Source organism: Balaenoptera physalus (genome assembly GCF_965194825.1).
Source record: "Balaenoptera physalus genome assembly, chromosome: 12".
NCBI classification, from domain to species: Eukaryota; Metazoa; Chordata; class Mammalia; order Artiodactyla; family Balaenopteridae; genus Balaenoptera; species Balaenoptera physalus.
The window spans coordinates 74,838,294-74,851,383 of NC_138897.1; the positions used below are offsets into that span (position 1 = coordinate 74,838,294).

General features: G+C 48.5%; 1 protein-coding gene across 12 annotated transcripts in view; it reads left to right on the forward strand.

Moving 5' to 3' along the window:
- Window positions 1-5,915: 5,915 nt before the first annotated feature.
- Window positions 5,916-13,090, forward strand: part of LOC309639271 (kremen protein 1) — a 145,760-nt gene continuing 138,585 nt past the window's right edge. For 3 of the 12 annotated variants that reach the window (XR_014251568.1, XM_082416288.1, XM_082416279.1), the window contains exon 1: window positions 5,917-6,163. Coding sequence is in view for 10 of the 12 variants with exons in the window: in XM_082416288.1 (XP_082272414.1) it covers window positions 6,067-6,163 (97 nt within the window). In the remaining 2 variants the exon portion in view is untranslated. Of the gene's footprint in view, window positions 6,164-13,090 lie in introns of all 12 variants that reach the window. The other 9 variants (XM_082416290.1, XM_082416291.1, XM_082416292.1 and 6 more) reach the window with 5 other exon arrangements.

Genomic DNA, 13,090 nt, shown 5'->3' on the forward strand with positions numbered 1-13,090 from the left:
AGAGCTACGCTGTGACACTTTGCCTTGCATCTGGTTGGCCCATCCACGTACCACACCTGGGCACGGACCACATCAAGTCCTATTGATGGATCCCAGATCCGTTTCTCAATGGGCAAGTGAATTCACATCTCTGGGCCTTACTTTCCTCATCTGTGAAATGCGGATAATAGGAGTGCCTACCCAGGATCACTATGAGGAGGAAATGGGACAACGCACGCGAAGCACTTGGCATGGCTCCTGGCAGAGAGTAAGTGCTCAGTAAATAAAGTTCTAATTAATGTTGGTTTTTTTTTTTTTTTTTTGGCTGTGCTGTGAGGCATGCGGGACCTTAGTTCCCGAACCAAAGATTGAACCCACGCCCCCTGTGGTGGAAGCACAGAGTCTTAACCACTGGACCACCAGGGAAGTCCCTAATGTTATTAATATTATGCCCCATTCACTCATCTGACCCCTTCTTGAGCTCCTGTTGCTCATGGTCGGAGTGACTTAACCCAACATTTTATAGGAACTTCATCCCAGGTCCTTAGTTGTGTGCCCATCTGGTTTATGAGGGCAAGCAATGAGCCTCTTTTTTTTTTTAATTGAAGTATGGTTTTTCAGATTCTTTTCCATTATAGGTTATTACAAGATATTGAATATAGTTCACTGTGCCACACAGTAAATCCTTGTTGTCAAGCAATCAGCCTCTTGAAACGGGGGATGATTCTGATCTGACTTGGGTATCATGACATTTCTTTTCCCACGATCCATCTTCACTAAACATTTGTCAGATTCATCAACCTTACGGAGGTGATGTATCTACAAGAGCTACATTTCCCCCTGGTTTTAGAAGTTGTCCCGAATATCCCTGCTTTGTTAGATGGAAAGGGAAGCAGGTACCTGAGGATACACTAAGGAAAGTAACTAGTCTTTAACAGAGGTTGTTCTGTTGAAGGTTGTTCAGAAGTATAAAGTCAGGATGGAAAGACTCTATTTGATCCAGGGTCCTGAAACCATGGCAAGAGTTTCCATTGTTGGTGCCAACACTCAATCCAGAGACCTTGGGGCTGAGGCCGTAGGGCTTCCATGTTGCTGAAAGTCCTGTTCCTGAGTTTGGTTCGCCAATGAACCTTTTTCATTCTGCTGAGCTCAGTCTAAATAACCTTTATTTTCCACCCATCCTTTGGAGCTGTTCTTCCTGACATATCTAAACCACCGCTTCTATCTGGAAACACATCTGCCCTTGTCTGATGCTTAGCCAGTCTCTACTGACTGTATTTTTAGCTCCGATAATCTTTCTTCTTTCTTTTTCTCCTCTACTGCCACTCTTCTCTTTAATTTCTCTGAGCTCCTGTTCTCCTTCCAGAGGGTCAGTGAATAAAGAGGAAATTGAGCTGGGCTTCCCTGGTGGAGCAGTGGTTAAGAATCCGCCTGCCAACGCAGGGAACATGGGTTCGAGCCCTGGTCAGGGAAGATCCCTCATGCCGCAAAGCAACTAAGCCCGTGTGCCACAACTACTGAGCCTGTGCTCTAGAGCCGGCGAGCCACAACTACTGAGTCCACGTGCCACAGCTACTGAAGTCTGCGCACCTGGAGCCCATGCTCCGCAAGGAGAGAAGCCACCGTGATGAGAAGCCCGCACACTCACCGAAGAGCAGCCCCGCTCTCCACAACTAGAGAAAGCCTGCGTGCAGCAATGAAGACCCAACACAGCCAAAAATTAAAAAAAAAAAAAAAAGTTTAAAAAAAAAGAGGAAATTGAGCCAATTTATATGAATTCTCATCTTCCTCCTTCATGCCCCACCCCCAAATTCTAGTGGAATTTAGTTGTGTTTAATTTCCTCAGAAGATGTTTTTATTTTAACACCCAAGCAAATAAACTTCCACACCCATATGGGAACACGTCTGAGGTTTGTGATGTAGAAGTTTTAGGAGAGAAGAGAAAAACTTTGGATGGGAGAACTTGAAAAGATTCCTGAACCATGATGCAAACCCGGAGGACGAGTGATTTAGACCACATGTGCTGAATACACACCTATCACGGGCCAAGTATGTGAAATGAGGGTGCCCTGCCCATCCTGCCACCCCTTCTCACCTGGCTCTGAGTTCTCAGATGTGTCCACCTGGATGCCCCACAGACACTGCTAACTCGTTATGTTCAAAACCAAATTCCTTTTCTCCCTTCACCCCCATCAGAACAGACTAACTACTGCTTCTCTTGAATTTTCCATCACTAGTTGCCTGACCCAGAACCTGGGAGATAAGATCAGTGCTGAGATGAGCCTGAGGCTAAAGGAAAATCAGGAATCTAGATCCTGTTTTTATTTAAAGTTTTGAGATTCTGTTCATCATTAATTTTTTAACATTCATTTAGAGTTTTAAAAGATATTGCATTAAAACACTGTCCATTAAATATATTTAATATATTTAAAAATTGATTAAATATTTGTCTTGATTACTGAGTTTTGGGGGGCCCCCTTAAATCTTGTGCCTGAGGCCAATGCCTCACTTGCCTCACCCTAATCCCAGCCCTGGACCACTCAGTAGGCATTGGTTGCTAGAACCCCATAAAGATAATAAGGCAATTCACCACGGTGATGAGGAGTAGGGTCCTGAAGTCCCACTGCCTGGGTTCATAGCCCAGCTCCACCACTAGGCAACCTTTGGGCAAGCCATTTAACCTCTCTGTATGAGGGGGCTCGTAAGAGCGCCTCCCTCATAGGGCTACCGTCATATGAGAAATGTGATGACAAACATTGCACACTGCTGAAAGCTTATTAAAATCCTCAGTAAAGGTTTGCTATTCTTGTTATTATAATCAGACTCCTCATCCAGTGCTCTCTCTACAACATGACTGCCCTTTGAGCAGAAATTACCCCAGCTGGAGTTTCAAAGATACCAGGATTGCCCAAACTCCACCAGCTGAGATCTCTCAGCTTCTTGGCAAATCCTGCTGCCCTCGGGAGGAATCCAAGGGCCTGACTGCAGAGCCGGCAGACAGACAGACAGACACCAATATCTTCCTGGAGGCCCAGGGGCTATAGTCAATGCCCTCACTCTTTCCATGAAATAAAGCTGCTGAAGGACTGAGGCATGTGAAGCATTGAAATGAATATCTCAGGCAGCTCCTTGCCAGGGCCAGAGACCACATAACTGAGCAAAGACCTTGAGCCATTACGTGCCCTGACCTAGACCTGCTCGGTTGTATTTTTAGCCTCTGTGTGCTGTTTCCATCACCTGTGCTGGGCTTTATGCTGGAAAAGAGGGGAGGGGGGGGGGACTGGGGACAGCTAGAGAGATGTTTCTCATGGCAGCCAGTGGGGGCAGGAGCTTGCACACTATTTCTGAGCTCTGTTGTACAAGCCAGGTTTCATGGGCTTGCAACATTTCAGGGGTGTGTGTAGTTAATGACACAGGCCCCCGAGCTTAGAAGGACCTCAGGCTTGGTTTAATGCTCTGTTGTCACCATCTTGAAATTCTTAAAAATTTTGAACACGGGGCCCCACATTTTCATTTTTCACTGTAGCCCATTCTGGTTACACAAGGCCAAGAGAGCAGAATAAAGGAAGGGGGCTGGTACCCAGTCAACAGGGGTGCCTTTCTGCAGGGCAGTAAGACAGATGGGAGCTACTACCATGAGGCATAAATCCCCAGACTTGGCCAAATAAACCTGATTTCGACCCCCCCCCCATCTGCCTCTTCTTATTTCCTCCTCCGAAACTAGGATGAGATATGAAAGGACCTTGTAAACTGTAGACAGCTGTGTCCCGCTTTGCTAAAACCTTTCCCCCGCACTCTATTTAAAACAGTCCACAGAGCACCCTCTGTCAATATCATCATTTTCTTGTTTTTGTAGTACTTTTTGCTCTCTGAAATTCACATTGTTTCCCTGTTGGTTGACTGGCCTCTCCGCTCTGTTTGAGTTCAGTTCTAGGAGCGTAAGTTCTTGTCTTGCTGGTGCTCTTGACAGGCTCCTCACTGAATATTTGTTGAATGGAGGAAGGATCACCCTTACTGAGTACTTGCTTTGTGCTGATGGTTTTACCTGCATCTCCCCATTTTATTCTCCTTCTAGGGCCTCCTGCCTGGGAGGGTGAAAGTTAAGAGTTGAAGCATTCCCAGGTTATGTTGGAGGAGGTGATTTTGGAGGTGGGGAAGGGCCCAAAATGGTGCAGGAGAAGGTAAGCAAGAGTGGGAGACACCAGGTGGGATGTGGAGGGCATCCCTCTGCTCCAATAAGGAGCCCAGAGGATTCTCGACCTTGGTAATGACCCAGGGAAAACAGTGATTGAACAAGCGCACTCTTACCGTGGCACTGGGTCGTGTGGGTGGTGTGACGGAGCCAAGAAGCCTCGTGGGAGTAGTTGCGCCTTTGGGGCCCAGCTCTGGGAGCAGCTGGGATGGGGGGATGGTTGGGGGCGAGGTGGCGGGTCTTGGGACCGGGCGAGGGGGATGGGTAGGGGGCCGGTGCACCTAAGGCGGGCCGGGGATAGCCCAGCCCCGCTCAGGGCGCGGCGAGTCAGCACAGGAGGGCTGAGGTTCCCGCCGCCGCGCCGGGCACAGGCCCGCACTTGCAAGTCTGGGACCAGGGACTTAAAAGCGCGCACTGCCCGGACCTGCCCCGCGGGGCGTCACCGCGGTGGTTTAGGCTGGAGCCGAAGGAAAATCTCTGCCTGAGGGAGTGCGGGGGAGGAGAGAGGCCCACCACAGACCCCGGGGGCGGGAGGGGAAGACCATGTTGGGGAGTGAGGCCACGCGGGGCCGAGAGTTTAAGCGAGCCACGCGCTCTCTGCGTCCCGGGATCGCAGTGTCTAAGAAAGCACCATTGCCCCACCCACTTCTGGACTTTCTTGGTGTCGGGCGCTTTACTTGCGTCTATCTAATCTAATCTAATCTTGTGAAGGCCTTTTAATATTCCTATTTTGCAGATGACAAAGAGCAGGAAACTTGCCCCAGCTGACAAAAAATGTGCGATAGGATTCGGAACCGGGGCTCAGTATGCTGCCTCTTTTTTTTTTTTTTTAGTTAATTTTTATTTATTTATTTATGGCTGTGTTGGGTCTTCGTTTCTGTGCGAGGGCTTTCTCTAGTTGTGGCAAGCGGGGGCCACCCTTCCTCGCGGTGCGCGGGCCTCTCATTACCGCGGCCTCTCCTGTTGCGGAGCACAGGCTCCAGACGCGCAGGCTCAGTAATTGTGGCCCACGGGCCCAGTTGCTCCGCGGCATGTGGGATCCTCCCAGACGAGGGCTCGAACCCTTGTCCCCTGCACCGGCAGGAAGCCGTATGCTGCCTCTTTTGTGGCTGCAAAAATTGGGATGGTGAAAGGAACTCAACATTTTCTAAGCTCCTACTGTGTGTGTGTTAAAGTTTCCACGCATTGTCTCATTTAGTACAACCTCTTTGGGAGTAATTGCTATCAACGTCCCCATTTAACAGATAAGGAAATTGAAGTAAGAGAGCTATTTTTCCTTTAAATCCGCCCAAGATTTTACAGGTGATCAAGTGGGATATGAACCCGGACAGGCTGACTCCAGAGCACCCTTTTTTAAACCGCTGCGAAGAGCCAAGCAGGGAAAAGCGGTTTGCAGACTGCTGTTCTGACTATTACGGCTGCGGCTGAGCCCGCGTGTGGGTCACGACCCGAGTGAGGGTGGAGCAGGGGTCACTGGGCGCCTGGCCCGGTCCTGCCGGGTCAAACCTCTGCTTGTGGACTCGGAGGCTGTGCCCCAGGCCCCGCCCCTCACCTGCTGGCCCCGCCCCTCGAACCAACCAAGAAAGTGGTCCGCGGGTGGGCGGGCCCAGGTGCAAGGGGATGTGGGCGGGGCCTGGAGCGTGAGTGGCAGGCGCGGGTGGGGCGAGGCGGGCGTGCGCAGTCGGCTCCGCCCCTCGGGCCTCGCGGCGGAGCCTGGCGGGCCGCTGGCGGCAGGGGCGGTGGCGGCGCTGGGGAGGGCGGGCCGGGGCGGGGCGGCTGGGCGGCCGGGGCGGGGCCACGCTCGAGCCTAGCGTCCCGCTCCCATGGCCGCCCCCGGCTCCCTGCGTTGCCCCTTCTCCCCCGGGCCGCGCCCCGGGGCCCCGCACTGACGGCCCATGGCGCCGCCCGCCGCCCGCCTCGCCCTGCTCTCCGCCGCCGCGCTTACGCTGGCCGCCCGGCCCGCGCCCAGCCCCGGCCTCGGCCCCGGACCCGGTGAGTGACCGACTCCCCCCCACCCCCCGCTCCGCCCGTCCTGCGCGGAGCCCGCCCGGGGGGCCCAACTCCCTCGCCCCTGCCTTCTGGGACTCCTTCTCCAGCCCCTCAGCGACGCCCCTCAGACGGGGCGGCCCCTCTCCTCAGGACCTGGGACTCCCCCAGACCCCTCAGCTACGCCCTCGGTCGGCGCCCAGTCTGCCTCAGTACCTCCCAGACCCTTTCGCCAGGCTCCTCAGCGACGTCTCCCCGGCCGGGATGTCGCCTCTGTCTCAGGACCCGGCACCCCCAGCTCAAGTCCCTCAGCGACTCCCCCCGGGGCCGGGACGCTCCCCCACCCCGCCTCAAGACGCTGCCCCCCCTCCCCAAGCCCCTCAGCGACACCCCGGGCCAGGATCCCCTCCGCAAGCCTCACAACGACGCCCCCAGTACCCCCTCCCACCCACGCCCGCGAACCCTGCGCCTACCCGCTCACGACCGGGTGCGGAGGCGACGGGAGCGGGCGCCCGGCCCCTCTGCCCGGTCCCGGCTGCACCCGCTTGCCCAACACTAATTTCTGAGTACAAGTCGTGAAAAGTAAAGTTGACCTGCCCGCCCTGCTACAGGTAGACCTGGGTCCGGAGACGACCGGCTCTACCCAGCCAGAACGTTCCCTCCCTAGCCACCCCCCACCCCACCGGGGCCGCTTTGAACTTCCCCGTGACTCGGTGCAGGTCCAGCGTGGAGAGGGGAAGAAAGGAAGGGGTGATGGGAAACTTCTCCCCTACAGAGCTTAGGGTGCTTATCCTGACTTTAAACAGGGTAACCCGCTCCCCAGGCCAAGGTCAAGGCCAGGTCTTCCCAAGTGGGGCCCTAGACCAGGATGGAAGCTGGGACTTTGCTTAGCTTGCCCGAACACCCTTCCTTGCAGCAGAACTCTCCAAGTTGAAGAGCAGGCAAGGGGGCGTTGTCTGGCCCAGGTACATTTGTCCGCAGGTTGTTCAGGTGTTGAGAATTCGGCATTAATGGAAGGGACGGGAAAAGTGCATTACAGGTTTGCTGAAGTAAGAAAACCGGCCTCTGGGTTCTCCACCCAAAGTCGCAGACTGTGATATTGGAGAGATGGATTTTGCTGATGAAAGAAAACTCCAAGTTGCTTTGTTTACTTACCAGCTTGGATTTGTGATAAAGATAAGGATTTAGTGTTGTCACTTACTATGTGACTTTGGGTTGTGCCTTCAGCTCTCTGAGCCTCAGTTTCCTCATCTGTAAAGGAGGGATGATGATAACTCCCTTGCAGGGTGTTGTGAAGATTAAATGACGTACTGCAGGTAACACACCCACGTATAGCAGGCAGTCACTAAACATATTTAATACTTCTTTTTATAGTGCTTTACGGCTCACCAAGTGCTGGACACCTCCTTTGCCCTGGGAATGCTATGAGCTTCCAGTCTGATTAATCCCTGTAAAAGGCAAAGCTTGGCTTTAGAGCGGTAGAAGGGGGCTCTCCAAGTGCTATAAACCTTAGGCTCAGGAAGTGGTTTCTGAGTGATCAGTGGCCTTCTAGGGGACAACTACAAAAACTTGTGCAGAAGTTTGATCACTTCTACTGTTTGCTGTATGTGGGGAATGAAGGAGGGACTTTCTGAGAGCCAGGATATGTCAACATAACTGTAACCTAGTAACCCCTTAGCTCCACTTTGCCATATGTGTGGTCAGGATTTAATGTCCTCTATGGAGAGAGAGGTATGGGTGGAAATAAACTGTTTCCTCTCCTGGAAAGGGCAGAGTAATAGCTCTGAAAAGTGTTCAGTGAACCAGCTGTGTGCTTATGCTTGTTGGAAGGTGGCACCCTCTCCTCAGGCGCCTTTGCTTTGCTTGGAAGGGTCAAATGCAGCAGCTCTTATGTAGTTTGAACCTCAAACCTTGGTGTGTGTTTTTATTGGAGTCTGGGGTAGGGACAAATAAATAACCATTGTGAAATGATTTATGATAAGTGGCCCACGTTCCCAATTCAGTGAGCCTCACCAGCTTTTTTCCCTCCCATCCTAGTACATCAGTGCCTTTGTGATTTCTCCTCTTTAGTTCCAGAGGCAGTTTTAGGGAGATACCACATGGTCTTCAGCATCACATCCTGTCTAGAGCCTACCCACTAGTTTTTAAAAATCCTTTCCAATAAAAAATACGTTTTACTCTGAGGATATGCCAAACTTGACATTTCATATTTTTGATACTGTAATTTTCTCTAAAATTTTGTGGATGGAAAAAATTATTTCAATACTTATATTCTGCATAATTTTGTAATATTTAAATTACTGGTGGTTTGCATTTTTGAATGCTGACTTTATAAAAAGTTAGCTCATTCCCTATCAGTGCTACTTCTAATTACAGTGTGTAGCCAACCCCAGATGACCTCCCTTCTCTTCATTCTTTGAGATTCTCTCCCTTCCTTCACAACTGATAAGGAGGAAGGTAGAGGTTAGTGAAACCTAGAGGTTAGTGAAATTCTAGGTTAGGAATCTAGACTCCCTTTTCAAGGAGGAAGGCAGCCAGGGCCGTGGGCTGATGGGCTCTCTGAAGTGAACTCCCATCTGGAATTCACTGACCTGCAGGGGACAGCCGAGAGGTAGGAAGAGCAGAGAAGGCTGAGTGGACTTCTGCTGTGAGTTTTCCGCCTAAGGCATATACCTGCTTGGGTGTTTCACCACATTTAGGGGCTTTCGGGTGTGCGTCAACTCTGGCTATGTTTGCTGTGAACAGCCTTTTATGCTCATCCTCCTCCAGCTCCTCATGTAGAATTTGTCCCATTAGACAGCCGTGTGTCTTGCCATAAAACCTATGAGTTCAGTTAACAGTGAGAGTTTCATACTGTACAGGGCCTTATCCCTCTTGGGGACTCCATCAATGTTGTATAGAATTACCTGTATACAACCCAGGGGCTGAGAGGAGTGAAGGGGACTAACGTGCATACCAGTTACTTTTATGTATTTTTAAGAAACAGGAAACTGTCAAAACTGACCTGGCATCAAAGAACTCTGATCTTTTTGTGAAAATTTTTGGCCCCTCGACAAAACTGTTTAAGTGTTTGAGATATGCAGTGAGACCTTTTATAAATCTTAGAGCAAAAAGAAGTTCAATTTAGGCTCACTGCTAATAAACAGCAAGTTGGTACACTTAATATAGATATTATTGATACACTTACTTATGATTTAGCATATTTGGATCAAAAGCAATAAATGATGAAGGTAAAATATATTGCTTTAAATTGCTTCACAATATACAGATTAGGAATTTTGGGTGATGGGCAATATACCATCTTTAGTTTAGAATTTTTGAGCCTATAATGCCATCTTAGGCTCTAGGTCAGGTAGGTGTCAGCAAACATTTTTTTTTTTTTTTTTTTTTTTTTTTAGCAAACATTTTTTGTAAAGGGCTAGACAGTAAATAAGTTGGGCTTTGTGGGCCATGTACTGTCTGTTGCAGTACAACAGCTGCAGAATCTCAAAGAATGAAGAGAAGGGAGGTCATGTTTGTAGAGCAAAGCAGCCATAGACAAACTGTGAATGGATAGGTGTGGCTGTCTTCCAAGAAAACTTACATGGACACCGATATTTGAATTTCATGTGATTTCTTTTTAACAGTTTTTTTAAAATTTTATTTATTTTTGGCTGTGTTGAGTCTTCATTGTTGTACATGCGGGCGTTCTCTAGTTGCAGCGAGTGGGGGCAACTCTTTGTTGTGGTGAGCGGGCTTCTCATTGCGGTGGCTTCTCTAATTGCGGAGCACGGGCTGTAGGCGTGCGGGCTTCAGTAGTTGTGGCACGTGGGCTCAGTAGTTGTGGCTTGCAGGCTCTAGAGCTCAGACTCAGTAGTTGTGGCACACGGGCTTAGTTGCTCCGTGGCATGTGGGATCTTCCTGGACCAGGGCTCGAACCCGTGTCCCCTGCATTGGCAGGTAGATTCTTAACCACCAGGGAAGTCTAATGTGGTTTTTATATGTCACAAAATATTGTTCTTTTGGTTGTTTTCAACCATTTAAAAAGCATTTTTAGCTCATGGGCCATACAAAAATGGGCAGTGGGCCAGAGTTGGCCTGCAGGCTGGACTTGACCAAGTTCTGCTCTAGGTCCATATGTGTTGATTTTTTCCAGTGTTCACTGGTCTGGAAAAGTGACAAGGAGGCTTGCTGAATGAACCTTTTACCTTTTACTATAAACTAACTTTAAGAGGCATGGGAGAAATGGTTAAAAAGGTAAATTTTGTGTTAGGTATATTTTACCACAATTTAAAAAAAAACATATCGAGGGAGGGAAATTTCATACACATACATTTGGATCTTTAATAAGACTTTAAAAAATACTTTAAAAAGAAATTCAGTATGGTTCAGGGTGCACTACATAAAGAAAATAGAGCCTTCCTCGGAACCAGCCCATTGTTTGTTCAGCTATGCAGATGTTGCTTGGATCAAACTGTTGAGAGATTTGTTTCTCAGAGGAAAGCCCAGGCAGCAGGTGGCACCGGCCCTGAGACGTTTAAAAAAATAAAAAAAAAAAACAGGAGAAAAAAAAGAAGAAAACAAACTTCTGTCACTTTCCTAAACAGTTGAATGGTTCTATTGTCATTTTTAAAATGGCCTTTAAAAAACAACAGTGTGCTTAGCATGGATGATTATTTTGTTTTAATTAAAACATTTTCGAGAAAACAAAATGAAACACTCAAACATACCAAATTGATTGTGTTTGTACTGTGGAACAGTTAATGCAAAACACTTGTGAGAGGCTGTAAGTTTGGATCTGTAGTTTTTTCTTAGTTTTTGCCTCCTGAATAAGGATAACAGAGGAGGAAGTGAATGTGTTCCTTAGCAAACTACCTGTGCAGGTTTTGAGGTGAGGTCTCCTCAAGTCCCCTTTTGTCACCTGGCAGGTTAGTTTCTGGCTGGCTCACAGTGAATGGGTGAGAACGGTGACTGACATTCTTCCACATTCATTTTGACCTTGAGTATCCAGGTGGAACCCGGAAGCATTAGTCTAGGAGAGGAGCCTGAGGTCACTCTGTTTTGTCCCCCTCTCTGTTGTCTTCAGTGTCATTCTCTCAAGACGGCAGTGATTCTTCCCCAGACGTCGCCTCTGGGACATTATCCTCGATTCAGATTAAACAGGGAAAGGAAAGAGGCCGTTGTAGAAATATTAGCAGGGTGTCCATACTCAAAAATGGCCACTCCACAGAAACCTGCCTTCTCGTCCTCTAAGGAAATTCCTTCCATCCCCCTTTTAATCCTCTTTCTAGGTAAGCACCTCCCTCTCCTGGACTTGCACCAGTTTGAAGAGGAATGAGGTTGGGGCTAGGAAGTACTTTACAGACAAAAGATTTGAGGCCACCTCACACGCAAGGCTGCCTCTCCCTCCTGCAGTTATGAGAGGGTACTTAATAACAGTACCCTCTCGGGGCTGCCCCTCTGCTGGGCCCAGCTTCTAGTTTCTCTTGCCACTGATTTAATCCCTGGCAAGTAGCCAAAGCATTAAACTTTTATTGTTCAATTTACCACGAGGGCGGGGCCCTGCTTCTAGTGGGCTGAGGAGGCTTCCAAACCCCAGTGTCACACCACATTAGCAACTTCAGACTTTGAGGGCTGGATTTCTTTCAGTTTGGTTAGATTCTTGGTTAGAACCAGAGCAGTATATTCACACTCAAAGTTTGAAAGCTCGGAAATAATAAAAACAGCATAGGCAACTTTTAAAGATGATACAGAACAGTTGTGGCACTGACTTATAGGACTAACTCTAAACAGAGTTAGAGTTTATTCTTTTAAACAGAAATGTTAAATGGCTGTACACGTTCCTTGGTATCATAAAGTTGGATGAAAACATGGCGACCAAGTAGTTCTAGAACAGTAGGGATTGTTAACCAATGTCATCACAGTATGTAAATTACTTGCTGCTGTTCAATCTATAAAAATTCATCTTCAAAGAAAATTATTGGGCTGGTAAAAATATTTTTAATAATGACCACAGAAGCCATATTTGTTTTTCTTTGATGTTCTTCTGAAGACTTCTTCTGGTTTTAATCAGATTGTTCCCACATAAAATACAGTGGAAAGCTACAATAATAAAATCCCTATTCCTATGTCTATGGGGAAATAAACAGGATGGGGACTGTCCTTTTAAGGGGCTTTCCCCTTCCTTTTCCCCAGACTCAAAGCCTCTATTACTGGTGGGTGTTTTGGCATCAGTTAAGGGCCTTCAGTCCTTCCCTCCCTCCATGTTTTGCTCTTTCATTAAAGTGTTTCTGTTGTCTAATTATATCCTTTCAATCAAATTAGAGACTGCAGCATCTGGTGAGGGCCGTAACTGCTGCCATCTGCACCTCGTATATACAGGCCTTTTCAGCTGAGAATCACTCAACTTCCAAATGGCAGGAAGAGATTTGGAAAAAGTTTAGTTGGAAGGGAGGTTAACTTAAAAGGAACATCTTCAAAGGCTGGGTTCGATGCCCTGCTTGCTGTGATGTGTGCACTGCCATGCAGAGCTTCATCGGCTTGGCTCACCGAAGATTCTTCTCTAGTGCTTCTGGCAGATGAAGGGTTTCTGATTGTCTTAGCTGAAATGAGTAGTCCTCTCATCCTTGTTATGGGCTTGAGGCAGCCCCGGGGGCGAGCTGAAAATTTCTCTTTTGTTATGTGACCACCGGTTGGTTAATGAATCTGACACTTTCTGTTTATTTGACCATTTCTTCTAATTCAGTGGTTTCAACTAGAGGAGATTTTTTGCCCCCAAGGGACACTTGGCAATATCTGGAGACATTTTTGCTTGTCACAACTCACTGTACTGTGGGGAGGGGTGTGCTACTGGCATCTAGCAGGTAGAGAGGCCAGGGATGCTGCTTACGATCCTGGAATGCACAGGACAGTGGCCCCCTTCCCCCCCCAGAATTATCCAACCTGAAACGTCAG